General features: G+C 36.1%; 1 protein-coding gene across 1 annotated transcript in view; it reads left to right on the top strand.

Annotated features, from left to right (window-relative positions):
* dnah5 (dynein, axonemal, heavy chain 5) overlaps window positions 1-26,651 on the top strand; it is a 78,676-nt gene that overhangs the window by 20,537 nt on the left and 31,488 nt on the right. The window contains exons 24-64 of the mRNA XM_055041816.1: window positions 57-253; window positions 407-500; window positions 836-978; window positions 1,305-1,381; window positions 1,457-1,581; window positions 1,671-1,906; window positions 2,290-2,508; window positions 3,014-3,076; window positions 3,409-3,647; window positions 4,072-4,219; window positions 4,333-4,425; window positions 5,044-5,243; window positions 5,426-5,579; window positions 6,024-6,187; window positions 6,312-6,468; window positions 7,074-7,286; window positions 7,457-7,681; window positions 8,511-8,683; window positions 10,128-10,198; window positions 11,315-11,422; window positions 11,535-11,722; window positions 13,590-13,784; window positions 14,023-14,157; window positions 14,383-14,490; window positions 14,939-15,092; window positions 15,471-15,617; window positions 15,893-16,134; window positions 16,637-16,813; window positions 18,285-18,489; window positions 18,727-18,869; window positions 19,869-20,003; window positions 20,117-20,239; window positions 20,340-20,553; window positions 20,745-20,968; window positions 21,606-21,804; window positions 21,906-22,078; window positions 22,837-22,967; window positions 24,384-24,537; window positions 24,666-24,933; window positions 25,736-25,859; window positions 26,299-26,406. Of these exons, the coding sequence (XP_054897791.1) occupies window positions 57-253; window positions 407-500; window positions 836-978; window positions 1,305-1,381; window positions 1,457-1,581; window positions 1,671-1,906; window positions 2,290-2,508; window positions 3,014-3,076; window positions 3,409-3,647; window positions 4,072-4,219; window positions 4,333-4,425; window positions 5,044-5,243; window positions 5,426-5,579; window positions 6,024-6,187; window positions 6,312-6,468; window positions 7,074-7,286; window positions 7,457-7,681; window positions 8,511-8,683; window positions 10,128-10,198; window positions 11,315-11,422; window positions 11,535-11,722; window positions 13,590-13,784; window positions 14,023-14,157; window positions 14,383-14,490; window positions 14,939-15,092; window positions 15,471-15,617; window positions 15,893-16,134; window positions 16,637-16,813; window positions 18,285-18,489; window positions 18,727-18,869; window positions 19,869-20,003; window positions 20,117-20,239; window positions 20,340-20,553; window positions 20,745-20,968; window positions 21,606-21,804; window positions 21,906-22,078; window positions 22,837-22,967; window positions 24,384-24,537; window positions 24,666-24,933; window positions 25,736-25,859; window positions 26,299-26,406 (6,646 nt within the window). The remainder of the gene's footprint in view (window positions 1-56; window positions 254-406; window positions 501-835; window positions 979-1,304; window positions 1,382-1,456; window positions 1,582-1,670; window positions 1,907-2,289; window positions 2,509-3,013; window positions 3,077-3,408; window positions 3,648-4,071; window positions 4,220-4,332; window positions 4,426-5,043; window positions 5,244-5,425; window positions 5,580-6,023; window positions 6,188-6,311; window positions 6,469-7,073; window positions 7,287-7,456; window positions 7,682-8,510; window positions 8,684-10,127; window positions 10,199-11,314; window positions 11,423-11,534; window positions 11,723-13,589; window positions 13,785-14,022; window positions 14,158-14,382; window positions 14,491-14,938; window positions 15,093-15,470; window positions 15,618-15,892; window positions 16,135-16,636; window positions 16,814-18,284; window positions 18,490-18,726; window positions 18,870-19,868; window positions 20,004-20,116; window positions 20,240-20,339; window positions 20,554-20,744; window positions 20,969-21,605; window positions 21,805-21,905; window positions 22,079-22,836; window positions 22,968-24,383; window positions 24,538-24,665; window positions 24,934-25,735; window positions 25,860-26,298; window positions 26,407-26,651) is intronic.

The following is a 26,651-nucleotide window of genomic DNA, read 5'->3' on the forward strand; positions in this document are numbered from 1 at the left end:
TGAGCTTTGCACTGATAAAAACAAATCTCAATGTTTTCCTATTTTCTCCCTGGTAGGTGAAAGTGCTGCACTGAGCCATGGGAAACACAGTGGTCAGCAGGCAATCTTCAGAGCCAATGTGACTCTCTCCATACCGAACATTGTCATGGTTCCAGGTTTGGAGGAGGTCCAGCAGGCTTTAAACAGGGCTGTTGAATGTGTGGTCAGTGTGAGCAAAGGAGTAGGTCAGTGGAGCAAAGAAAGAATCTCTAAGGTATATTAACGTTAAAGTGACCATTACTGTGACCATGTAGAACTGTGACCATGTAGAACAGCTATAAACTATATTTTGTAGCTCACAATGTTCTCGCCTGGTAAGCCAAGAAATTCCTGCAATATTTCCTCTTATTTGAATTTCAATTTATAGAAAAAACTGAATGAGAGACGGATGGCGGCTCTTAAACAAGACAGCTCTGAGAGTGAATCAGATGATGAAGCAACAACACACAAGAGTGTGACTGGTATGAAGGAGACTTCTGCTCAGCCGACTGACCTTCACCTATTCAGCTTTTCAGTGATTCATTCTGACATTTAGTCATCTTATCAAGCTTACGATGTGCATCGTTTCTTATTTCACAGTTTAGTAGAGCAAATCATTTGATTGACTAGACAGAGATGTCCATCAAAAATTACTTTTTAAAATGTTGATAACTCGACCTACTGAGTCTCGACCAGACTCAGTAGAATTAGTAAAACAAAACTTATTGTAACATGTTTATGTACGTTTATGTTTCCTCACAGGATGTATTCACACACATATCCTCTTTAATAATGAATAAGATAATATATTTTTCAGATGGCACCTGCTCAGAGATTTCAGCATCTGTGATTCAAGCTATTCCATTCCAAGCAAGAAATTATTACAAGAGTGTATCTGAGAACAAGGAGATAGTTAAGTTGGTGTCTGTTCTCAGCAGCTCAATCACCTCAACTAAGAAGGTAAATGGTCTTCAGAATTTATTCTTTTAGAAAACGATCTCAATTGTTTTCAGTAAAGCATTTTAAGCATTTGAAGGGCAAATGCATAGATTAGACATTTGGCAAAATGAAGTTGCAGTAACATTTTTTATTAAAGTCAATGTTATGTATATGCAGGTTTATGATATTTAATGCTGCTTAGTAATAACTGGCTTGTTTTGGATGTTGTATCAGTTTTTTCTAGAAAGAGACTGAGGCAACCCAAATGAGCAACATGATAAATATTGACAGGAACTCTTGTTGCCCTTGCATTTTGTTGTTATCACACATTTGATTTTATTTTGCAGGAAGTAGACGCTGCTCTTGATCGTTTCAGCAGTTACCACCACATCTGGAGAAAAGATCGTGAAGACACTTTGCAAAAGTATTTTTCCATGAGAGAATAATCTTTAATTAATGTTCTGTTAGAAATATCAAAACAGAATTTTTTTTTTATCAGATTTTTTCAGGGAAGCCCTCTTCTATCAGATTTTGAGAGCCAGATAATCTTTTATCGGGATCTCGAACTCAAAATAAACTCTGAACCAGAGTACATCACTATTGGAGCCTTAGCTTTATTCACAGGTGAGATCAAGTTATCACCTGTAAAAAAATAACTTTAAATTGAAAATTAAACCAAGCTCTAGTTGCTCACTCTGTTTGTTTTTTTCAAGCATCCCTGAAGATGTCCCTCACAGCTGAAACTAAGAACTGGATGGTGGACTATGGGCTGTATTGTAACAGGAAATATCGCGCAGACATGGAGCAGATCTTTGCTTTTGTTGATGAAGCAGGAAAGAAACTGAATCGGCAGATCAAAGACCTAGACGACATTCGCATCGCAATGGCTGCACTCAAAGAAATTAGAGAGCATCAGATAAATATTGATTTTCAAGTTGGACCAATCGAGGTAAACCACATACCTTTTTAACATGATCATTTCTGACTGTGGAAAGGCACTTCATTAGAAAATGTTCAGACACAAAAGCTTAAAATGTAGGTTCCAAATATAAATGAAAATTATTAAAATGTGGCCAATATTGATTTTGAGTTGTTCTCTGGATTTTGTTTTCTCACATTTATTTATGTTTTTTGTTTTTTTTTGTGTATAACTTTTAGCTCTGGGTTGACTACACAGTAATAACAGTATTCAGGAAGATAATCAAGAGCTGCACAAATAGATAAACTAATTTATACTAAAATAATGCTTTATTTGTAAGGAATGTTGTCACTGTGACAGCATTCATAAACTGTTTTAGTTAAAACTATTCCTCCTGTTTACTCTCCTCACAGGAGTCGTATGCCATGCTTCATAAATATGGTCTGTCAGTTGCCAAGGAGGAGGTTGACAAGGTGGATACTCTGCGTTATACTTGGGAAAAGCTCTTGTCCCGAACAACTGAGGTGCAAAACGAATTGGTTGCCTTACAACCACACTTCCGAGAAGAACTTGTCAGCAATGTGGAGACCTTTCAGGAGGACTCCCAACACTTCTATCAGGAATATGAGAAGGTTAAAAAAAAAGACTGTTGTTCTGAATGATTCAGATTTTTCTTTAAAAATACCATAAATTGTGAGGGCTTGCTTGATTACACCTCTGCTACTCAAATATTGGATCAATAACCCAATAATAATAATCCTTCTGAAGAGTGACTCTCCCAGGTGCTTAAAACTAAAAGTGAAACTAAGGGGCGTGACCTACTTGCTGATCAATTAGTCACTCACAGAACATTGACAATTTATTTGAATATAGTTAGTTTAGGGAAAAAAGATTAAACTGTGACATCACATCTAAAGTCACATATTCCATCTCGATGCAATTGAACACTGATTATCGCATATTTTATCCCAACACACAAAAACTATTCAAATCAGGAACTGATAAGAAGTTCCAGGATTTGATGCTCCTAAAAATCGAATTAATCTTTCTAACTTTTGAACAAATGTTTTTGGCTGTGCTTCAGCTTGTTGCTCAATACAATAGTAGAAACTAAGCTAAGCTTTTTTCTCTCTCTAGGACGGGCCAATGGTAGAGGGTTTGGCTCCTCAGGATGCCAGTGACAGACTGATCATGTTCCAGGTTTGTTTTACTATTGGGGTGTAAATTACATAGTAGATGTGTCAGAATTAATGTGAAAAGGAGGGTAATATTTGATATAGTTACTGATAAAACCATTCACATGATAATTCTAAAAAACAAAGCTGGTGTTTACAAAAATACTTTTTTTAAATTCACCATTAATGACATAAACATGTTTGCTTTTTATTGTGTGTATGCAAACATGTTTGTAAAATTGTGTGTTTTAATTCAAAACTGAAATGGAGCCAAGTCATTCTTGTTGAATTAATTTGATGCAATATGACATTAAGATGCTCGACAGTCGCACAATTGATTTTGTTTTTCATTCTTAGAACCGATTCGACAATCTATTCCGGAAGTACATAACTTTTACTGGAGGAGAGGAGCTCTTCGGACTTCCAGTTACACCACACCCTCGACTGCTGGAGATCAAGAAACAGCTGGTCCTGCTACAGAAGCTGTATGGCCTTTACAACAATGTCATTGAAACAGTCAATGGATACTATGACATCCTTTGGGCTGACATCAACATCGAGAGGATTAATAATGAACTGCTAGACTTTCAGACAAGGTTAAACTTTTTTTTTGGTTGTCTTCAAACCTAAATAAAACTTCACAGTGATTTGATGTTGCACTACAAGTAAAATGTACACTTTAAGATAATGCTTCTCTATTGAGCCAGAAACTTTGCTGCCTATATTGTGGTGTGTTGATTGTAAAGCGACTTTGCAAAAATCAACCTGTTCCATTCTTTGCTTTAAGTCCACAAAAACATTTTGAGCTTATTTACGTGTGTATTTTATTTGTGTGGCTATTATTCTGTTTTATTTAAGCATAAGCTATATTGAACTTTAAAAAGACCATTTAAACATTTATAGTTCAGTAGCTACTAAAACTGTGATGGCACTTAAAATTGATAAATATTTTGTAATCTTGCAATAAATTGTGTATATTGTCATGAGCCACAAAAGATGTTAAATTTGCTCAACAAACAGATGCCGCAAGCTTCCTCGTGGCCTGAAGGAGTGGCAGGCGTTCTTGGATCTGAAGAAAACTATCGATGACTTCAGCGAGTGCTGCCCCCTGCTGGAGCTCATGACTAACAAAGCCATGATGACGCGCCACTGGAAGAGAATCACAGAAGTTAGTCAAAAATGCAGCACCAAGTTTTTCTACAAATGTTTCATTCAAATTTAGATTGAGCGAACACGCATTGTTTGTCTGAAATTAATCTACTCTTTGTTTTGTTCTCCCAGGTTACTGGCCACACATTTGAGGTTGAATCTGAGACATTTAGGTTACGCAACATTATGGAGGCTCCTCTGCTGAAATTTAAGGAAGAAATTGAGGTGAGCTGAAGTTTACTTTTTATGTGAAGGAAACTTAGAGTGAGTGTATTCAAAAAAATATAAATAAAAGCCCAAAGTACTCATTTGTTAACTTTTTGCACCAGTCAATAAGTTCATATTTGATTGATTTTGCTTCTAAGACATTTTAACTTGTGAAAAGACTTAGCCTAATTGTTCGGTATAATGTTGTCATTATTGAATCTGTCCCTTTATGCCCATTGCACTGGCCACAAGGAGCTTTTATTGAGTAATTAAAATAATCTGAAAACCGCATTTTGAATTTGCTCAGCTTGTCTTGACTGACCGGTGTTTGGTTAGTTGAAAATTACAAGTAACAAGAAAGCAGTACCTAAAACATCCAAGATTTTACTTATTGCTGTGAAAAAAAGTAACAATAAAGATGCTCCATCTATTAACAGTATTGATCATTTATCACTAAATGTGTTTAGTTGCATGATAATACAGCCACATAGACCCAATATGATGCATATTTACATATCTTTTCAAATGAAAAATCTTGGTAGAGATTTTTACTTTAATTACATGCACTGTATCCTGTGTTTTTAATGATACATTTACATTTATGTCTTTACATCTATCTTGGCATTCCATTCGAAGGATATCTGCATCAGTGCTGTTAAAGAGCGAGATATTGAGCAGAAACTGAAGCAAGTGATTTCTGAGTGGGACAACAAGACATTTACGTTTGCCAATTTCAAGACGAGAGGCGAGTTGCTTCTGAGAGGAGACAGTACATCAGAAATTATTGCCAGCATGGAGGACAGCTTGATGATTTTGGGGTCTCTCATGAGCAATCGGTATGTCACTCATACATCTCATAAGTTGTTACTGTGAATACTTAGGTGAGTTAAATACAATTTTGTAAGAATTTTCTGGCTCCAAAAGTTTCAGAAATGGAAGAGGATTTTGGTGTGACCTAAAAAGCTACCACTATTACACTGTATGCTTTTTGTTTATGCAAATTCAATTTCTACCACAGGTACAACACTCCATTTAAGGCCCAGATCCAGAAGTGGGTTCAGAACCTTTCTAACACCACTGATATTATCGAACACTGGATGACAGTCCAGAATTTATGGATCTATCTGGAGGCTGTGTTTGTAGGTGGAGACATTGCTAAACAGCTGCCTAAGGTAAAAATATTTTTTCCAGTTGATATTTCCAACTACATAATACAGAATAACTAAATATACCTTTATTTTTTATTTTTTTGTCAAATGCACAGTATATTTACTCTCTCTTTCTTGTTATGTCCTTTTTTTACTTTTGTATTTTATTGTGGAAAAAACTCCTAAAAAAGACTGAGATTGTATATAAATAATCTAATTAAAATAGCAAAATTCATCAGTCAGAATTTTGCTTTTGGAAAGCTTTGAGCTACTAACTATTAGCCAGTTATAGTGTCTCTTTAATAGTTGTATTATCTTTTCAGTGGAGTTCATTTCTATTCCCTACTCATAATAAAAAAGTCACCTCAAGACACTGAAAAAAATTCAGTCACACATACTTTTCAACTGATCCTAGATATCAAACATTGCAGTAAGCTCAGCTAATGATATTGAAATTAATTGTTTTAGGAAGCAAAGCGTTTCTCAAACATTGATAAGTCTTGGGTGAAGATCATGATGCGCACTCATGAAATGCCCAATGTTGTACAATCCTGTGTGGGAGACGAGACAATGGGGCAGCTGCTTCCTCACCTGCTGGAACAGCTGGAGATCTGTCAGAAGTCACTTACAGGGTGAGCCCAATTTACCCAACTAATATGGATGCTGGTTTGGGAGGCAAATGTTTCAAAACATCTGAAGGTGCAAGAGAGTGGTTAAAACATGTAGGTGATTTTATTAATTGGATTGTTGTTGCAGTTATTTGGAGAAGAAGCGACTGCTTTTCCCACGTTTTTTCTTCGTCTCTGACCCTGCTTTGCTGGAGATTCTGGGCCAAGCCTCTGACTCCCACACTATCCAGGCTCATCTTCTTAATGTCTTTGACAACATCAAAACTGTACACTTCCATGACAAGGTGATTTAAATGGTTTTATCATGCCACCATGTATGAATGTTTTGTTTTATCATACTCAGGAGAAGAGCACTGTTACACAACACTGTCGTAGTTTATAAAACACATACGTAGCTTTTCAGTTTGACTGGAGGAACAACTATTTTTATATTTGTATATTTGGGTACTACTTGACGGAGCTAATTTTTACATCAGTCTTGGTGACAAAGTGTTCCTCTGTATAGTGTCTCACAGGGCTCAATTCTTGGCGCCTTTCCTGAAAAATAACCCTGATTTAAACTTTTCTGCAACTTTACATCTGACCTATCCAGCGTGTTCCTCAGTCTTCTTAATGTTCACATAGATTTTTTATAGTTTAGTAATGATGTGACCTCTGCAGGTTATTGGGCCTACTGCATAGTGCTGCTCTGTCACATAAATCCTCAAAAAATAAAGGATTTTATGCTTTTGCATGCATAGAGTGTTAAAACGACTATATTCTTCATAACTAACTCATGTAGTACAGCAACTTGTATAATATATGCACAAATTCTATAGAAATTGATTATATAAAATAATGTGCATTAAAACACATTGTGTGTTTATTAAATATAATTCATCTGCCTCAGATATATGACCGGATTCTTGCTGTATCATCACGTGAGGGGGAAACTGTGGAGTTGGAGCGTCCTGTCATGGCTGAAGGAAATGTTGAAGTGTGGCTCAATGCTCTGCTGAAAGAATCCCAGTGGTCTTTGCACCTGGTGATCCGACAGGCTGCTCTGGCCATCCAGGACTCTGGCTTCCAGCTTATTGAATTCTTAAATTCTTTCCCTGCTCAAGTAAGTTAAAACACTGTAATTTTTAGAGAAATGCTGAACTCCAAAATCAGATCCTAGGACCCTATAAAGTATATAATATAAAGTATCTAAAACTTAACAATATCAAGGTGTTTTTTTTTTCTTTTTAACTATGCTTGTATTAGTTTAACAATATTATATTGTTGGTGCAGGTGGGCTTGCTTGGCATCCAGATGATATGGACAAGAGACGCTGAAGAGGCTCTTACCAATGCCCGATATGATCGCCGTATTATGTCAAAAACCAACCAGCTTTTCTTGGATTTGCTCAACACACTAATTGACATGACCACAAGAGATCTGGAAGCTGTAGAGAGGACCAAATATGAGACCCTCATAACTATCCATGTTCACCAGAGGGACATATTTGATGACCTGGTGAGTAATAATGGATTTATAAAAGCAAAGTCAACTCACTTCATTGACAGGGCAGACCGTAAAGTAAGCTGTGTGTGTAATTAGAACAGATTGCTGAAGACATCCACAACTTTTCAGAACTGACTTGAACATTGTCTATTCGGACTCCTAATGGCTCTGTTGGCAGTCTACCAAATGTAACTGTAAAAGAGAAAGGTTTCTGACAAGACACCTCAAAGCATTATTAATTGCTCTTGGTAATGGTAAAACACATAGAAAGGACAGCCTTTCTATTTTTACTGACGCCATGTTAAATTACTGCAGTTTTACAAGATATGATGGCTATTTATTTTTTCACTAAGAATTCCTTTTGTTACTTTTACTGATTGAAACTGATATATTTCTGTTGTCTGTCTCACTTAAAATATTATTAATTCAATTCATGTAAAGAATACTTTATTTATTGCAAAGGGAGATGTTGTCATAACTCATATTCCAAATATCTTTAAAGAGTGGCTGTGGATGGTGATGATATAATGACCAATCACTTTCCAGGCAGCACAGAGGATGTTCTTTAATCTGGTCAAATGAAAATGATAGATAAATTATTCTCTACAGCTTCTGCCGTTCATCTACCTCTGATTTACTTTCACCCTGCTTTGCCCTTAACTTTTTTATTTTTATCATTTATTTCTCACAATGCTGTCTCAGGCTTCCTGGCTTTCCTCCAGTCTCACATCATATTGCCTTAAGGCTGAAGGTCTACAACAGTTTTTTTTTTTTTTTTGCTTTTTGTGACATTTTCACCATTATTTCACATCATTTTTTGTCGTTTCCCTTACCCTCACAGTGCCGGTTGCATGTAAAAAGCCCCACTGACTTTGAGTGGCTGAAGCAGTGTCGTTTCTACTTCAATGAGGATTCAGACAAGATGATCATCAACATCACCGATGTGTGCTTTGTTTACCAGAATGAGTTCCTGGGTTGCACAGAAAGGCTTGTCATTACACCTTTGACTGACAGGTAAAAGTATATCAATGAAATGGCACACACGCAAATATATTAAGAGATAGGATATGCAGCCAAAACTATAAAAAATTCAAACCGAAGTCATCAGATAGCTCGAAAGCAAAATATCTATTTTTTTTCATATACTGTCAGTCGATAGCAGACATCAAATGCCACATTTGACGGGTGAATGACAGCACAACCCAGAAAAACAATTACTGAGAGAAAAATTAAAGAAAAAAATAAAGATAGAAACCCATGGCTAATTCAGAAAATCAACCTTCTACCATGGTACCAAGTAACATGGCACTAAAATCAAAGTACCACGTTACTTTGATTTTAACCAAAGTGAAGAGAAAACCTTGTGGAAGGGTATTGGAGAGGTGCTGTTTGATTGAAGGGGATTGTTCAAAGTATATTAGAAGATGTACCATCACTTGTGTCACCAGTTAATATAAATATATCTGGAGGTTTTTACATGTCTTTTTCAAACATATTTGTATAGCAGTAGCCAGCCAATCACTGATGTGAACAGAAATTTAAAAAGTTTGACCTTTGGTGCTAAAATCACGTATCATTTTGGACAGATCAGGGGAAAAGAAACAAACTTCCAAGATGTTTTAAGAGTGATGTAATATTTGCAACCATTTAAACATTTTAAATGTTGAACCATTTAAAAATTTAGGAAACTGGGGAAATGAATTAGAGGGTACTGTTGGGCGTTCTTTTACTGTGATCACCACCCCTGTCACTGACAGACAAGGTGACTGACAGAGACAGAAAGGAAAGCAATTAGACCAAGCAGGGGAGGCATTAATGCACCAACAAGCACTAGACTAACTACCAAAAGCACAGTGGGAGAGAAGACAGTCAGAGAGAAATGTAAGGAGACAATGAGACAAAGATGTGAAAGGACAGCAGCATCGAGGGAACTACAAGCAGACATCTGACAGTAGCTCTCCAAAGAAGTGACAAAAGGGCCTCATGACTGGAAGCACCAAAGGAGCTCTGATGCTTTTCTTTCTTCTGGTACTTTATTTTATTGCCTTGGCCAATAACTTATTCATTTCCCCCATTAGTGTTCTGCTCTCATGTTTTCCTCATTGTTACAGCCACTGTTTATTTTTTAACATCTTCCTGTTCTTGATTTTCCCTTCAACTCCTTTGGTTTGTAAAAGTACATTTATAATTGGAGAAAACAGGTTTGGATGAGAAGATGATGAAAAAAAAATTGTTTTATGCAGTTTTACAAAATATATTTCTAGATATCATTTGTAGTCCATTGTAATTATCTTTGGGTAGATATTTGACATTTAGCATCCCTGTGGAAGATCATTATTTGAGTGATTTTAACCAAAGTGAAGAGAAAAACGTAGTGGTCAAGAATGTGTTATCTTTTCACCATAAAAGCTACCTTTACTGGTGAAATTAAAACTTGTGTTTGCCTATTTTTGCTCAGATGTTACATCACCTTAGCTCAGGCTCTTGGTATGAGCATGGGTGGAGCTCCTGCTGGTCCTGCAGGCACAGGTAAGACTGACACAACAGCATGGTTACAGACATGGCACTGTGATAAACACAAAGATCTAGCCTGCACTGATGTTAAAAGCTTTGCCAAGTAGTGCCATAACCCACTGTATCAAATACAGCTGTCAATCCTAAAATCATAAGAACAACAGTTGCTGAGGTCAGTTGTTGAAAACTTTTATTCTGCACTGTGTAAAGATTTAAATCTAGGATGGGCAAGTCTCTAAAACCATTATTCTCTTCAGAAAGCTCATTAATTGACTGTGCAACCTTAATTGACTGTGCACTATTTGTTTGAAGAACTTTCAAAAAGGTAATTTGGAGATAGGCCTATAGTTAGTAAGAGCTGTAGGATTTAGTGCTGTTTCTCTCTATTGCTGCATATTTGAAATCCCTAGGTACCACACCCTACAGCAAAATAATTTACCAGCTTAAGAATCAGAGTTGCAGTTGTGAGTACTGTAAAACCTTTTTTAATTAGTCTGTTAGGGAGAGTATTGTTTGGAGTCTGTGTGGGCTTGAAATGGCCAACAATCACTTGGAATGAGGGCGCTGCTAAGGCTCGAAACTGGTAGACGGCTTGACAAACTGAAGGCAAGACAGATTAGACGAGGAACAAGGAACACAGGTGGGATTAAGTACAGAGGGCAATCAGGGAACGAGACACAGTGGGGAACAATCAAGGGGTAGACAGGACAACACGGAGACTCAATAGACACAGAAAACTTAAATAAGCACAAAGAAAACTTAAATCCTCACAGAAAGCCTTCACAGACCGCAGGGGAGAGCTTGATGCATTCAGACTGAGGCACAGAGAGAACAGATTCAATAGTCTTCAATAGAACACAATCATTCCAGTTCTTGACATAAAAATGACACAGAACTGCTTTATTTTGCCATCTTTTACAGTTTTTTGAAAATTAAACCTTTTCAGGCAAACGATTTGTAAAAACATTGTCACTCAACTTTGAGTTGTTTAAGCACACAAAACAATAAAATACATTGCAGTTTGTGGTGGTAAGTGCACAAAACGTGAATCATGTCAAGGGGTATACATACTTGTGAACCCTCTAGAGCATTTTATTTTTGGAAGTTAGTTATTTTACTTTTTCTTGTTAGGTAAGACTGAAACCATAAAGGACATGGGTCGCTGTTTGGGAAAATATGTTGTGGTTTTCAATTGCTCTGACCAGATGGATTTCAGAGGCTTGGGAAGAATATTCAAAGGTAAATGACTAGAGCTGAATAATGCATGTAATAGTTCAAGAGGTCTCCAGATTGATTTTTTACAAAATACTTATAATAATAATCGAATGACTAAACTCTGTGTTATTTCTAGGTCTGGCTCAGTCTGGTTCTTGGGGATGCTTTGATGAATTTAACCGCATTGATCTCCCAGTTCTGTCGGTGGCAGCCCAGCAGATTGCAATAGTTCTTACATGCAAAAAAGAGCGCCGCAAAAACTTTGTCTTCACTGATGGAGACAATGTTGACATGAATCCTGAGTTTGGTCTCTTCCTTACCATGGTAGGTAAATCTGCCATTCTCGTTACCGATAACTTGGTTCAACAAGGCTCTTTCTGGCAAGTCAACTGAAAAAGATCAGTCACTGGGATTTCTTATAACATTTCCAGAGAATTGTCATGGATTTTACTCTCTTATAATGCTCTGGCTTACTCAAACTCAACTGTCTGCTAACCTAACTTTTTCGTCTTTTCAATCTCTGATTTGATCAACGTCCAGCTTGGTATTGATCCTGCTGTGTTTTGCAGTCCAGGCAGATCTTTTCTGCTGAACTCTCTCCCTAAGGCAAGCTGTGGTTCTTTGTGGGAGAAAGACAGTATGGCATGAAGCCAAATAATAATGCTATAAATTGCTACCATAACTTCTGATTGTTAGCATTTCCAGAGAATTGTCATGGATTTTACTCTTCATAATAATTTACTTTTTAATTGGTTGAGGGGATGTGGAGTTAGAATATAAGTGAGGAATATTTTGTGATATATGTTTTCAGTTCATTCACATAACTACATTCTGTGTAGAAATTAAATTTGAAATTCAAGCCTTGTTTTATGGATCTGGCTGCAGACTTTTAAACAATAAAAGTGAAGCAAGAAAATGTACCTCCTTGTTGCATGGTTGGACAGAATTAAGCAATTCAGTAACTTAAAAGCTGAATTAACAGCATAAATTAACATTTTATTCCACACTGGAGGCATGGCCTTCAATTGAAATCATGCAATCAATAACAAACTGAGGGACTGAATGAGAAATGCATAGAATGAAATATGTCCTTGCTTCTGTCACTTTTAAACAGAGTCCACCATTTTTTTTGTAGACTCAATACATCTCATTTGATAAACAGTCTGGGTAAAGATAACTTTATACCTTCCTTGCTCTTTCTCTCTTGCTCTGTGTGTATGTGTGTGTGGGGGGGGGGCGGGGGGTGCAATAATCAAACACAAGTTATGTTAAAAAAAAGATGCTTTAAGATGTGTCCTTTGGGAATAAAAGCCAGAACACTAGCTAGAAGAAAATGAATTTCCAACATTCAAAAGTTTTAACTTCATCCTTGATTACGTAAGCTCTATAATGAAGACATTGTGTGTTGTTATATATGGAGCTCTCCACATTTACTAGTGGTTTTGGATAAATATGTGCCAAAAAATTGTAAAGTAACTTAAAAATGTATCGCAGTCACTCAAGTTCACTCTGAAAAATGGCACATATCCATTCTATCAAGTATGTTTTTGTTTACACAGCAGGTGGGACCACTAATAAATCTTATAACATAATTGTAGCTGAACCATTTTAGAATTTATGCTTTAATTTTGTTAAAGAGCTTTTGATTTATACTATCAACCTGACATTGAGGGCAATTTCTGTTAGTATATCTTCAAAATGGGAAAAGGAAGAGTACATGCCATTCAGTTTTAGACAAGTCATAAGACAGTTGATCCTTAACAAACTTTGTCAGATTATCAATTAAAAAGTTTAAGATAATGGGAACAGTGTCACACCTGGTATCATGTACAGTGAGGAGAATTGTAAGAGAAGTAAAAGCAAAAGCTCAATAGTTTGCTAATAGAGAATAATTTGGGGACATGCTATTGCAATGAAAGATTAGTTTATGTCAAGATTTTTTTTTATCTTTACCAAGTATCCAATCATTTTGAAGGGTTGTATAAAAGTGGTAAAATGCATTCAGAAGGTAATTCAATATGTAAGTATTAAACTTCCTATTTTGATGCTTGTATTGTTCCTATATCCATACAATTATTTTTTTTTGTTTGTTTTCTTTACCTCTAAGATCTGAAATGTACATATTTTATTATATATCCATGTAACATTATTCTCTCTTGGATTATGGCTTCTTTTTGTTCTATATAACTAGAACCCAGGTTATGCAGGTCGCCAGGAGCTTCCAGAAAACCTAAAAATCAACTTCCGATCTGTAGCCATGATGGTTCCTGACCGCCAGATCATTATTAGAGTGAAACTGGCCAGTTGTGGATTTATAGACAACATGGAGTTGGCTCGCAAATTCTTCACACTTTACAAGTTGTGTGAAGAGCAGCTTTCGAAACAGGTAAAATGTTGCACTAGCCGTGACAATGGTGAATGAAAGACTCCATATAGCATTTGTCATATGTGTCAGTATTGGTTATCTTTGGCTTATTCATAATATTTTGCCATTTACATGTGATCCAAGATGGGTAAAAAATCTTGACTGAATGTAGAAACTGCTTAAAATTTTGAAGGTACTATTATTCATGGTTATAATTAACATCTGTCCTGTCTAACAGCCGTTTTTTGTCATTGCTCAGGTTCACTATGACTTTGGCCTACGTAACATTTTGTCAGTCCTGCGCACACTGGGAGCGGCCAAGCGGGCGAACCCCACTGACACAGAGTCCACCATTGTCATGAGGGTTTTGAGAGACATGAACCTTTCCAAACTGGTCAGTTTGGAAAGAACACAGTAAATATTTTAGTTGCTGAAATATGTTTTTTTGTTTGTTTGTTTTTTTTATTATTATCTGAGCATTTTCTTAAGTTTTTTTCTTAAGTAAAAAACTTTTTCTTAAGAAAAAAACTTAAGAAATTGTTTTTCATGTACAAATATTTGTTGTTGCTGTGTTGATCTTATGTTTTTTTTTTTTTGTTTTCTTTTTTTTTTCAATAAGATTGATGAAGATGAGCCCCTATTTCTGAGCTTGATTGAAGACCTCTTTCCTGGCATCAAGCTTGACAAAGTGGGCTACCCTGACCTAGAAGCTGCCATTGACAAACAGGTGGGAGGGCAAAGCAACAACTTTGTCTCTAGGCACTGAAAAGTAACATTGTTAAAGAAAAGCGTTGAGATAGGTATTAAAGGGATAAGGGGATTATAAAACAAGACACTGAAAAAGGGAACTAAAGGCAAGACAACCGTACTTCTCATGTCATTCTCAAGAGCTTCAAAACACTACAGCAACCAAAGGGATACTAATGGTGCCAGGTGTCAAGGAACTTAAAAACTACAAACAGGGGAAAACATTTAGAGATATGCTAAAATGTTAAGTCTGAAAATGTCCCCTTTTCATGTGTTTTTCATGGATTACAGTATTTGGCGTTTTTCCTGCAAAAATGTGTACTTTCAGTGAATTTGCAATTTGATTACAATAGTAAATGATAATGCTATTGTCTAAAACAAGCTATCTATTTGCAGTTTAAGTTATTGATTACTTTTTGCTCCTGCAGGTCGAAGATGCAGGTTTGATCTGCCATTCTCCCTGGAAGCTAAAGGTTATTCAGCTGTTTGAGACCCAAAGAGTTCGACATGGTATGATGGCCCTTGGACCAAGCGGAGCTGGAAAAACCACCTGTATACATACCCTGATGAAAGCTATGACAGGTGAGATTTTGTAAAACCTACTGTACAGGTTAACATAAGGTTTTTGACTGTTTTATTTGTGTGTATTTTGACTTATGTACACTTTTTTCTGCCAACATTTTTCATTCTTTGATGTCACACTTATACCAGTTGTATCTGAAATATGGCTAATATTAACTTTTCTTAAAATTTTAACGTGATCTTATTTGGAAATTTCCAAACTATTCATGTAACATTAAGCATCCATTGCCATATCGAAGTGCTGAATGAGTTGAATTGTACAGAGACACACTGGTCTCTTGTGAGCAAAAAAGCAGTTATTTAACAGTTTAGCATATGGGAAAACATCAGTGCTTTATAACCACAGAAAAGTAATTGGTCAACATGTTCTTCATGCAGAGTGTGGTCAACCGCACAGAGAAATGCGTATGAACCCCAAAGCCATCACTGCGCCTCAGATGTTTGGAAGACTGGATGTAGCCACAAATGACTGGACTGACGGCATCTTTTCTACACTCTGGCGAAAAACATTGAAAGCAAAAAAAGGTCAGAAAAGTTTGTCAAGCAAAATTAATTTCTCTTATTGAAGTTCAGAAACTGATGAGGAGCCCAACACCATGTTGCTCCTTGTACCCCAAGAGCCTTTGATAGTCTATTAAATTGTCCAAGAAAAGGAAAACCTAAAATTAATTAAATTATTGCTGAACTTAACAGGGTAGTACAGCAGATCCCATAGGTTTTGGAACCCCTCAGATATTTTGCATTTTAAAAGAAGAAACATGTTATTTATGTATTCATACAAGCACATATTTCTCTTTTAGGAGAGCACATTTGGATTGTACTAGACGGACCTGTTGATGCCATTTGGATTGAAAACTTGAACTCTGTTTTGGATGACAACAAAACTCTGACGTTGGCAAATGGAGACCGAATACCAATGGCGCCAAACTGTAAGGTGGTTTTTGAGCCACATAACATTGACAATGCTTCTCCAGCCACCGTGTCACGTAATGGCATGGTGTTCATGAGCTCCTCTGTTCTCAGCTGGAGCCCAATTCTGGAGGTAAATTATTTTTCTTGAATTGTATTTTCTAAAGCAACTTAAACCCCTTCTACCGAATGGTTGTAGAATTTCAGATCAGAAATATCAGAGGTTTAAGATGAAAGAAAGGCAAAAAGGCAATTGTAGCTCAAATAGCCACATGTTACAACACCAAGTTCACACCAAGGAGACGCTGTCAACAAATGTGCTGCAATTGCTTGATGCAACTGTTTGTCATGTCAGTATCGATCAAAATTACTCAGGAATGTTTTCTGATTCTTTATATAATCTATATCACAAATAATTAAGGCAGTCCTGAAGGCCAAACAGATTCCAGGCCAGAAAGTGTGTTTCACTTTGTGAGCTGCACTTTTTCAATTTTGGCACAAAAATAAGTTTTATAAACAGTTAAGGACATATTTATCCAAAGTGTATACACTGACATTTTTTCAACTAATAGGAATAACAATTTTCAAATTTGTACAATGCCAACCACTCATGTCTATGTGTTCACTATTACCAGGGTTGGTTGAAGAAACGCTCTCCGCAGGAGGCAACGGTACTGAGAAAACTGTTCTCTTCTTCCTTCTCCGAGCTATACCGCTTTAGCTTGCAGTCACTGGAGTTCAAGATGGAAATGTTGGAGGCCTTTGTCATCATGCAATGCATAAACATGCTGCAGGGACTTATTCCCCCTAAGGTAATATACATTTTAAAATATAACAATAATATACATATTTTTTTATTCTGTTAGAGTTTAGCAGCTAAGTCACAGAAACCATCTCGCTCCAGTTAGATGTTGTACTTGTAGTAAATATAGACTTCAAGCAGTCGGAGGCAAAATAAAATAAAAAAAAAAAAAATCAGCTTTTTTTTAGGAACAAAAAGATAAAGCACAAGTAGGACAGAACCGCCTGAGGACTTGAGAGTGAAGATTATGTCAAACCACAGATCTGAGAATCTCTGATGAAATATCTGCAGAAGTGGCAATACTCAGACAAACAACATCTTCCTTACCTACTGCTCCAATATGATAAAGCTAAGATGAAAAGTTTTTAATTCAAACTTAATAGAAAATGTGAAGAAAACCATACTTATCTCCATGCAGGAATTGTGGGTAACATAATTTTTTTATACTGGTAAGAGAAAACAGAGGAGAGGTTTAAAACAGAAAACCAGATAAGCTTCTCAAGTTCACCTTAAAAATTGTTGATTCTCTGTCATATGTTCATTTTGGGGAAATCCTTGGGGAAATCATTCAGCTCGAATTTACCTTTTGCCCTTGATGACCATCTTTCAGCAAAAAAATAATCATATGCTTAACAACCCATATTTAGATTTTATTGAGCAGTACTGTTAGAAAATGTAACCATTCCTTAATAAAAACCATTACGGCACACTTGATAATGATTCATTTCCATTATCAAATTAACATTAGGTTTGTGTTTACCAGCCATGATCCTGGGGGCACTCTTCACTCTAGATTATAGATTTCCACTTAGTTTAGCACAAATGATTAACATAAATGGCTCAATTTTTGTCTAAACAAAAACAGAAACCTGTACCATTTCTGTATTGCTTTCCAAGTAGTTCAATCACCAGATGGCAGTGGCTTGTTTGCTTTCTTTAAACCTGTTTTCCATTCTATTTTTGGTGTGGACTCCGTTTTACAATAAAGCCGGCCACTATGACTAACCAATGCATGAAGTGTACTTATTGTTATGCAAATAAAACATGTTATCTCCATAACATGTTTTCTCAATTAATGCGATACGATTGTACCTTAATTTTTAATAGTCATTATCACTTTTCACAGTCTGTGAAATGTTTGCAAATGAAGCAACCATTTTTTACAGTCAAATGTTTGCTTAATGTTCCAGTGATATGAAATGAAGCAAACAAACTGAGAGATATTTCAGTTTTTCCTTTTTAAATTAAGCAGTTAACCAGCATTCCTGTATTTAATGTCATCTTTATATCAGAAACTATTTGGAATAAGACTAATAAGTCAAGCAAATGTATAAAATCTATGATAAAAGAAGATTAAAACGCAGCAAACTGTGGAAAACATAAGAGAGAAAAATACAGACGAAACCAACATATTTGGCCTCTTTTTTTATTTTACAATTTTAAGCTTTTTGAAGTTTTTCAAGAGCATTTTCACTATTCAGGAACACTGTGGTGAGTTATCTTTGGAGCACCTGGAGCGACTTTACGTCTTTGCCCTCATGTGGAGCTGCGGGGCTTTACTTGAGCTGGAGGACAGAAGGAAGATGGAGGCCTGGCTCAGAGGACATGACAGTATCTGTTTAAATTTGCCTGACATTCCTCCACCCAGTGACAACACCATGTTTGACTACTATGTCACATCAGAAGGTAATTATATAAATATGAACACATATTGGGATCAGATATCACAAAAAACACAAACTGTTTTGTTTTAAAGGTTAGAAAATAGGTTTGATGTTCTGTTATATTTTTAAGTAAGTTATCAAGAACTTACAGTCCCATATGATGAAATTACATGTCTAGAAGATGTATCTAAAACATATCCCTCATCTTCAGTGCTTATTTTCACATATCGTTTCTCTCTAAAAATGCATGTCCTTCCAGGTCACTGGGTCCACTGGAACACCAGGGTTGAAGAATACTTTTATCCGTCTGAAGTCACCCCAGAGTACAGCTCTATTTTGGTCCCCAATGTTGACAATGTTAGAACAGACTTCCTGATTCAGACCATTGCAAAGCAGGGCAAGGTAAAAAAAAAAAAAGACAGTAAATATCTGTGTGCAACAAGCTTTCACCTCAAAACTAATCTGAAATATCAGATGCAATATTTTTGTCTGTGGGTTGTTCATACATCAGCATATGTTTTTTTTTTTTTTTTTTTTTTTTTTTGATGTGATATAAGATGAAGAGACAACTGTGGGCAGAGATGTTTAGCACAAGCAGTGTGAACCACATTTATTGGCACCCCTGCTGAAGATGTGTGAAAACCTTAAAAAAGAGACACAGAAAAGCTTAATTATTCTGAAAAGTGTGGAAAGATCAAATCACAAATTTGACTGCATGTATTCAGTTGGGGGAAAACCGAGTAGATATTAAGGAAGAGAAGAGGGCACAGTGAAGCCAAGAATCTGGACTTTCTAGAGAGATTACAGAATAAATAGAAATACTCTATATGATACAACATTGTCAATATGTCATAAAACAAGACTACATGCTGCCCTGTTGCCAATAGACAGCGAAATAAAATATTAAAAGCAGAGATGCCAACAACTGTATGAGCTGTGATTTTATTAGAAACAATTTCTTCATTTGGATTGTTGTGTTTCTTCCCTCTGGGTGTGTTTGTAACTAAACACCTGAGGATTAGATTAATTTTTCTCTTTAATTTTAGAACTCAGCCTCATTTATATCAAATTTCTACAAACCAATGCATGTTTTTATCTGTTCCTGAGCACATTGAGCTTATGCTAATATCCTCAGGCGAGGATAGAAGTAAAAAGAATATTTGACTTTAAAATGTGAAAATAAATCACAAATCAAACCCATGAAAAGCATGTCTGCTTTCTACAGTAGCTCACCGTATCAAGACAGACATCAGGACAGTCATCAAATTAAGCAATTGTTTACTCAGTGAAAACAGACAGTAAATGCCTCTTCTCCACATCATTTGCATTGTTTTATGTTCTTACTGAGATGTTTCCCTCAAGGGGGCTTGAAACTAATTTCAAATGCAAATGTTTTCAAAGGCTGTCTTGCTGATTGGAGAGCAAGGAACAGCCAAGACTGTCATGATCAAAGGCTACATGTCAATGTATGACGCTGAGAGCCACATTGGAAAAAGTCTCAACTTCTCTTCTGCGACTACACCTCTCATGTTCCAGGTAAACATTTTCAAAATAGTCCTCAACAGCTGAACAGAAATGTAACTTACTGCGTCATTACATTTTAATTTTCTAGAATAAACATTCCCTAGTAACCTCGGCTTATTTTGTAGAGAACGGTTGAGAGCTTTGTGGACAAGAGGATGGGGTCGACCTATGGTCCTCCTGCTGGAAAGAAAATGTCAATTTTTATAGATGATATTAACATGCCTGTCATCAATGAGTGGGGAGACCAGGTTAGCAATCAGTCCAGAAATGGCTCTAACCAAACATTTAATCATCATGATGGTAAAGTTTGAATTTGTATTAATATCCTCTTTGCTTTTTTGTACCTAGGTGACCAATGAGATTGTCAGACAGCTGATGGAGCAGAATGGCTTCTTTAACCTGGAGAAGCCAGGAGAGTTCACTTATATTGTTGACGTTCAGTTCCTGGCAGCCATGATTCATCCAGGAGGAGGGCGCAATGACATCCCACAGAGGCTGAAAAGGCAGTTCTCTGTCTTTAACTGCACACTTCCCTCCAATGCCTCTATAGATAAGATATTTGGTTAGTATAACGCTGTGAAAAGCATCAGAGATGTTATTTCAAAATGCTGTTAATTTAACGTTTAGATTTTTTTTGACACCGCCATAAACTGGTAAAATAAAATAAAACAAATGAGGGTCTAACACATTCTCCATCCTGTATCTTTGTCAAGAATGTATAATAATACCACAATCGCTTGCCTTATTGCACAGGTGTGATTGGCGAGGGCTACTTCTGCACTCAGCGAGAGTTCAGCAAAGAGGTTCAGAGCACTGTGCGTTGCTTAGTGCCTCTAACTCGACGTCTTTGGCAGATCACAAAGCTTAAGATGCTTCCGACTCCTGCAAAGTTTCACTACATTTTCAATCTGAGAGACCTGTCCAGGGTATGGCAAGGGATGCTTACAACTACTGCTGAGGTAGTCAGCTCAGTCCAGGTGAGGTGGATTTTATGTTGTGTCTTCCTAGCTGTTCTTTGTAACAACTTGATTTTTATGTCATGTTTAGATATAAAGTATATTCATCATGCCCCTGTGCAGAGGTTTGATTTATTCAGAAGTCTGTGAAAAAGAAATATTTAAATCCCTTCTAAAGATATAGAGCGGCAGTATAACGACATGATATATTATTAGATAAAATATTCACAATACTGGAGAGACGTGAGCGTCTCTTGGTAGAGATGGATTAAACAGAAAAAATATCTGCATTTAAAATTCAGTCCTTGCTGAGTTGGCCCACTCCACATTAGTATGTGGCCTTACTGAATAATTGAACACAGTCAAATTTATACTCTAGCTCAGACTGTCCTACATCCCTGCTGTGGCTCCTAGCCAAACTCTGATTGCTCTAGGGTAAAACTCAAAACATTCAGTCAACAAAACAAGCTAACCAGAATATAGGGGCTGGTACTTGTTTCTAAGTTAATATACAAACTCATTTTGGACTATAGCCATTCTTTCCTTTCAAAGACATGTCCCAGTTTGACTTTGCTCCTTTTTTTTCTTGTTTTTTCCATTTTATTTGAGTAATCTTTGCTAACCTTCTGTCTTCATGAAAAAAAAAATAATTACCCAGATGTTGCTGGCACTGTGGAAGCATGAGTGCAAACGTGTGATAGCTGATAGATTCACAATGCCTGATGATGTGGAGTGGTTTGACCAAGCTCTGGTGAAGCTGATGGGAGACGAGTTGGGGGAGGATCTCAGGAATACGCTGGATTTTGGAGAAGACAGATACTTTGTTGACTTCTTAAGAGATGCACCAGAAGCTACAGGTACTCATGAAGCAGGAAAACTTACTATATTTTCCAGTGGATATTTCCCGTATTTTCTTTTTGACATTTAATTGTATTCTTGTGAAACTATTTTCTCACAGGGGAGGAACCAGAAGATTCAGACTTTGATTTACCAAAGGTGTATGAACCTATTGAGTCATTTGAGAGTTTAAAGGAGCGTCTAAATATGTTTCTGTGTCATTATAATGAGAGCATCAGGGGTACCGGTATGGACATGGTCTTCTTTCAGGATGCGATGATACATCTGATCAAGGTACATTATGAACTGTTACATGGTGAACATAGGCACGCATAAATCATTGCTTCATTTGCACAATTTCAAACACTAACAAAACATGACCCCTACAGGATCATTTAAACCTTTATATCTTATGTGAAGGCTAACTTATAGTTACAATTAGAAACTTTGTGTTGTATGCAAAGGTTAGTTATTTATATTAGGTTTGATGTAAGACCCGTTAAACAGCTGAGCAGCTTAACATGACTTCCTTTTATTTATTTAATTTCTCTTTATTTACTTAAAGACAAAATGATTGTGTAGGTCAGAAATGGCATATTAGGGATTAGCATGAATAAATAGCTGAATAGTAAATAGTCTCTCTTCTTGCTTCAGTGGTAAGAAGAGAGACAATGTTCAATACACAGCACACCCATGTTTATGTTGAGAAGCTTATTACCTTCTCCCTCTTTTTCTTCTTCTTCTTCTTGTCTTTTTTGTTTCTTTTTTTTTACATTTTTGAATGTTTTACAGTGTTAAACATATTGTCTTTAACCCCACATTCCTGTAATAAAAAATCAGTTTGGTCTGAAGTAATGTTATAATCTCCTGAGAAATTAAATATATTGGTTTTCATTAGTTGTAATATAATGATAATATTTTTTTTGATTACAGGAAGAATTTCTCAAATAGTCTGAGTGTAATGTGTTTCAATCATATTTAAACTTTTTGAATATGACTTTACTTGCATGTCATCTTTCATTTGCATGTTTACGTATGTTTTATGTGTGCAGGTATCAAGAATAATTCGGACACCAGGAGGTAATGCCTTATTAGTGGGTGTTGGGGGTTCTGGCAAACAGAGCCTGATCAGATTGGCCTCATTCATAGCTGGATACAAAACCTTCCAGATAACCCTCACACGGTAATGCTTGCACTCATTATCACTATTTCAATATTCATTTCCAAGATCTGTGGCATGATCTTGGAATGCCACAGACTAAACGGACTAAAAGTCTGTTTTTTTTTCTTCTGCTTACTCTTTTCTCTAGCATACAACAGACTAGAAGTCTGTTTAGTCTGAGGTCTATCTTTTGAATCATAATAAAAACAATTGAAATCGAGTTCATTGTAGCTCTTGGCATCCCTTATTCATCTGCTGTTAGAACTTATTTATGAGAAAAAGAACAACCCTCTATTTTATTATCTTTTTTGTTTCGCTTTCCTCTTCTCCATACATTTTTTATTATTTTTATCTCACTCTCTTTGTTACTGTCTGTGGCTGTCAAAGGTTTTTCCACACGTTCCCTGTGGGCTCTTGTGGTCATCATATTTCCCTCTGGCTAAGTCTCTAACTGGGTTTGGTGGTTGCTATTAATATGAATGAGCTTTTTTCTCCTATTGACTTGCCAAAGTATCTCCAGGGGAAACAAGCTCTTTGGCAGCATGTTTACTTTATTTATTAATTTTTTTCTTCTGCTTTCTCTTTTCTCTAGCATACAACAGACCCATACACATTTGACCCTTTATTCGGTCTGATAAAGTAAAATCTGTTTCAAATGGAAAATTGGTTTAGCTGTCTGCATCTTTAAATTATGACTCTGTTAACATCTGTTTTCATTTTTTAATTCTTCAGAACGGTTTGTTCTTGATTATTTTTTATAACAGCTTTGAGTGGCAGACAGATTAATGCCATGGCAAATGTTGTTTTGCACTCATGTTAATTATAAAGTCCGCTTATCATTCAAAGGTGTTATAAAAGATACCTTACAGAAACACTTGTGGTTCTCCCACTCACCCACCAACAAAGGGTTACACATTGACGAAAAAGAAGTTAAAATGAACTCAGCAACACAAATTAAGTTACTATTATGTAAAATGCAAAATGTGTTTACATATTGTGTCAATAAATGTATTAAACAGTATGTACAACAATTATCATCAATTATCACAAATATCATCTTGTTTTTCTCTGTGTTACTTTGTAAATTCTGATCTGTAAAGGTCACATTTTCTGTGCAAGAAGTATTTGGAAAATACAACTTTTTTTTCTGTAGGTATTTTTTTCTATTTTTTTTCTAAATGTCTGTGTGTCATAAACTGAATAGAAAGAAGTGCCATGCTTTCGCTAATCACTCCTGGTGCTCATCTATGCGCCAGTCAAGAAATATTTTTTTTACAAGCAACAAAGTTTATTTCGGTAGTCCCTATTGCATGGACAACCAACAAGTAATAAAGGCTGAAATTTGTTTATCTGAAATTAATTTGAAGAAGTCTGCTGCAAGCCCCATCCTCTGAAATTTTGACTAACGAACATTTTGCATTTGCTTAAATGTTGCAGCTCCTATAACACCACTAACTTGCTGGATGATCTAAAAAACTTGTATAAAACAGCTGGTCAGCAGGGAAAAGGAGTCAGCTTCATCTTTACCGACAACGAAATCAAAGATGAGTCCTATCTGGAGTACATGAACAATGTCTTATCATCTGGAGAGGTTAGAATCACAAATATGAAATGCTCAATGTTTTTTTGAACAGTTAGTACAATTCTGCAATAGAGATATGTAACTGTTATGAACTTGCATCATTGCAAATTTAACAAAACTATGTATTTTTACCTTAGGTGTCCAATTTGTTCGCTCGTGATGAGATGGATGAAATCCTCAGTGATCTCATTCCTGTTATGCGTCGAGAGTTTCCAAGGCGACCATTGACCAACGAAAACTTGTACGAGTATTTCATGTCACGGGTCCGTCACAATCTCCATGTTGCTTTATGCTTTTCGCCCGTTGGAGAAAAGTTTCGCAACAGGGCGTTGAAGTTTCCAGCACTGATATCAGGCTGCACCATGGACTGGTTTAGCCGCTGGCCAAAAGATGCACTTGTTGCAGGTACAGCACAAGGGTGACGTCTCTTTACGGTGTGAATTGCTGTCATTTATTTGTTTGGATGTACAAAGTGTTTCATTGTATTCACTGCTTTGAACATGCTGGTATTTTTATGATTTCTAAAACTTACTGATCTTTGACCTAATGTCAAAGCTTTATAAATATTTGGACCACTCGTCAATATTTGTTGTCCAGAATTTAACGCAGTGTCTAGGCAAGAACCTATCGTTTTTAAACAGAATGAACACGTACCACCGTTGATGGCGAACCCCTTTATAAAATGGTAAATAAATAAAATGAATAAAATCTATAAAAGAAACTGAAGTTTATGGGAAAAGTGTAAGTAAAGTGAAGGTGAAGTCTATAAGGTTCAAAAGAGTGCTTGAATCACAGAGTTGGAGTTTGGCTGTCAGCCTTTAGAAGCATTTTAAGATTAGAGTAAAGATGATACAGGATTTTAGTATATAGATGTCTCATTGATCCTTACCACCAGGTGCATTAAAAGCAGAACATTTTGAGAGCTTTGGCAAATAACTATGACTAATTACACCAACTTTTTAAGGAAACCGAAAGTGGAGTGTCATATTTTAAATCTTTCTGTAAATTGTTGACTCACTCAAATTCAGCTCTGCTGATACGTCAACCAATGGGAAAAATCCAAAATTGAAACTCATCACAGCCCCTCTTAAAGTTTGAATTTTAGAGCTACATTTATGTGTAGGCATGTCAGCTTGGATTATTCGTTCTCATGTTTTATTCTGACTGATTCACACTTTTTTTTTTCCATGTCCATTCTGCCATTCAGTTTCAGAGCACTTCCTGTCTGCATATGATATTGAGTGCTCACTGCAGATCAAAAAGGAGGTAGTCCAATGCATGGGCTCCTTCCAGGATGGTGTTGCAGAAAAGTGTGTGGAGTATTTTCAGAGGTACAGTATTTCACCACTCTGGATATTTAAGCTTGGAACCTTACATGACATAAAAAAGCACATACAAAAACTTACATTAAAGAATACACTTCCAAAATGTTTTTAAAATATTTGCCTCTTACTGATTTTATTGTCTTTGCTTTTGCTCTCTTGTAAATGTTCAAACAAATTTTAATATCAGATAAGCATGCAACAATAATTTTGTTATACTTCTCCTTTCTCCCAAATAGTTAAGTACAGAGTGCGTGAAGAGATGACTGTGATTTTTGACTTTCAATTGAGCTATTTCTTAAAAGATAATATTGTACACTAGTTTTTTTTTTTTTTTTACCATGCATTCAAGTTGAAGAAGATGCTTAATAGGCAAATTAAAATTTGGAGATTTGCATCTTCCTAATATGTCATAAATTTATTCTAATGCTATCTTAACTGAACCTAGATACCGACGATCCACCCATGTCACACCCAAGTCCTACCTGTCCTTCGTTCAAGGCTACAAGACGATCTACAAGGAGAAGAGGTCTGAAGTCCAGACACTGGCCAATAGGTAAAGAGCAAAGGCTAAATGAAATATGGTGTTAATAAAGTGTCCATGCATAATAACAAATATGATCTATGTATAACCTCAAACAGTAACAACAATTCCTGTTTACCTGTATCATAATTCAGTTCTAACTTATTTTATTACTGTAGTCATACATAAACTAATATTCAGCTTATTTCAAACTGCAAGCATTTCCAGTTTGATATTCAGCACCATACGGTCAAATTGTGAGTTAGAAATGAATTTGT

This window comes from Poeciliopsis prolifica, unplaced genomic scaffold (genome assembly GCF_027474105.1).
Source record: "Poeciliopsis prolifica strain line A6 unplaced genomic scaffold, Auburn_PproV2 SCAFFOLD017, whole genome shotgun sequence".
Classification (NCBI taxonomy): Eukaryota; Metazoa; Chordata; class Actinopteri; order Cyprinodontiformes; family Poeciliidae; genus Poeciliopsis; species Poeciliopsis prolifica.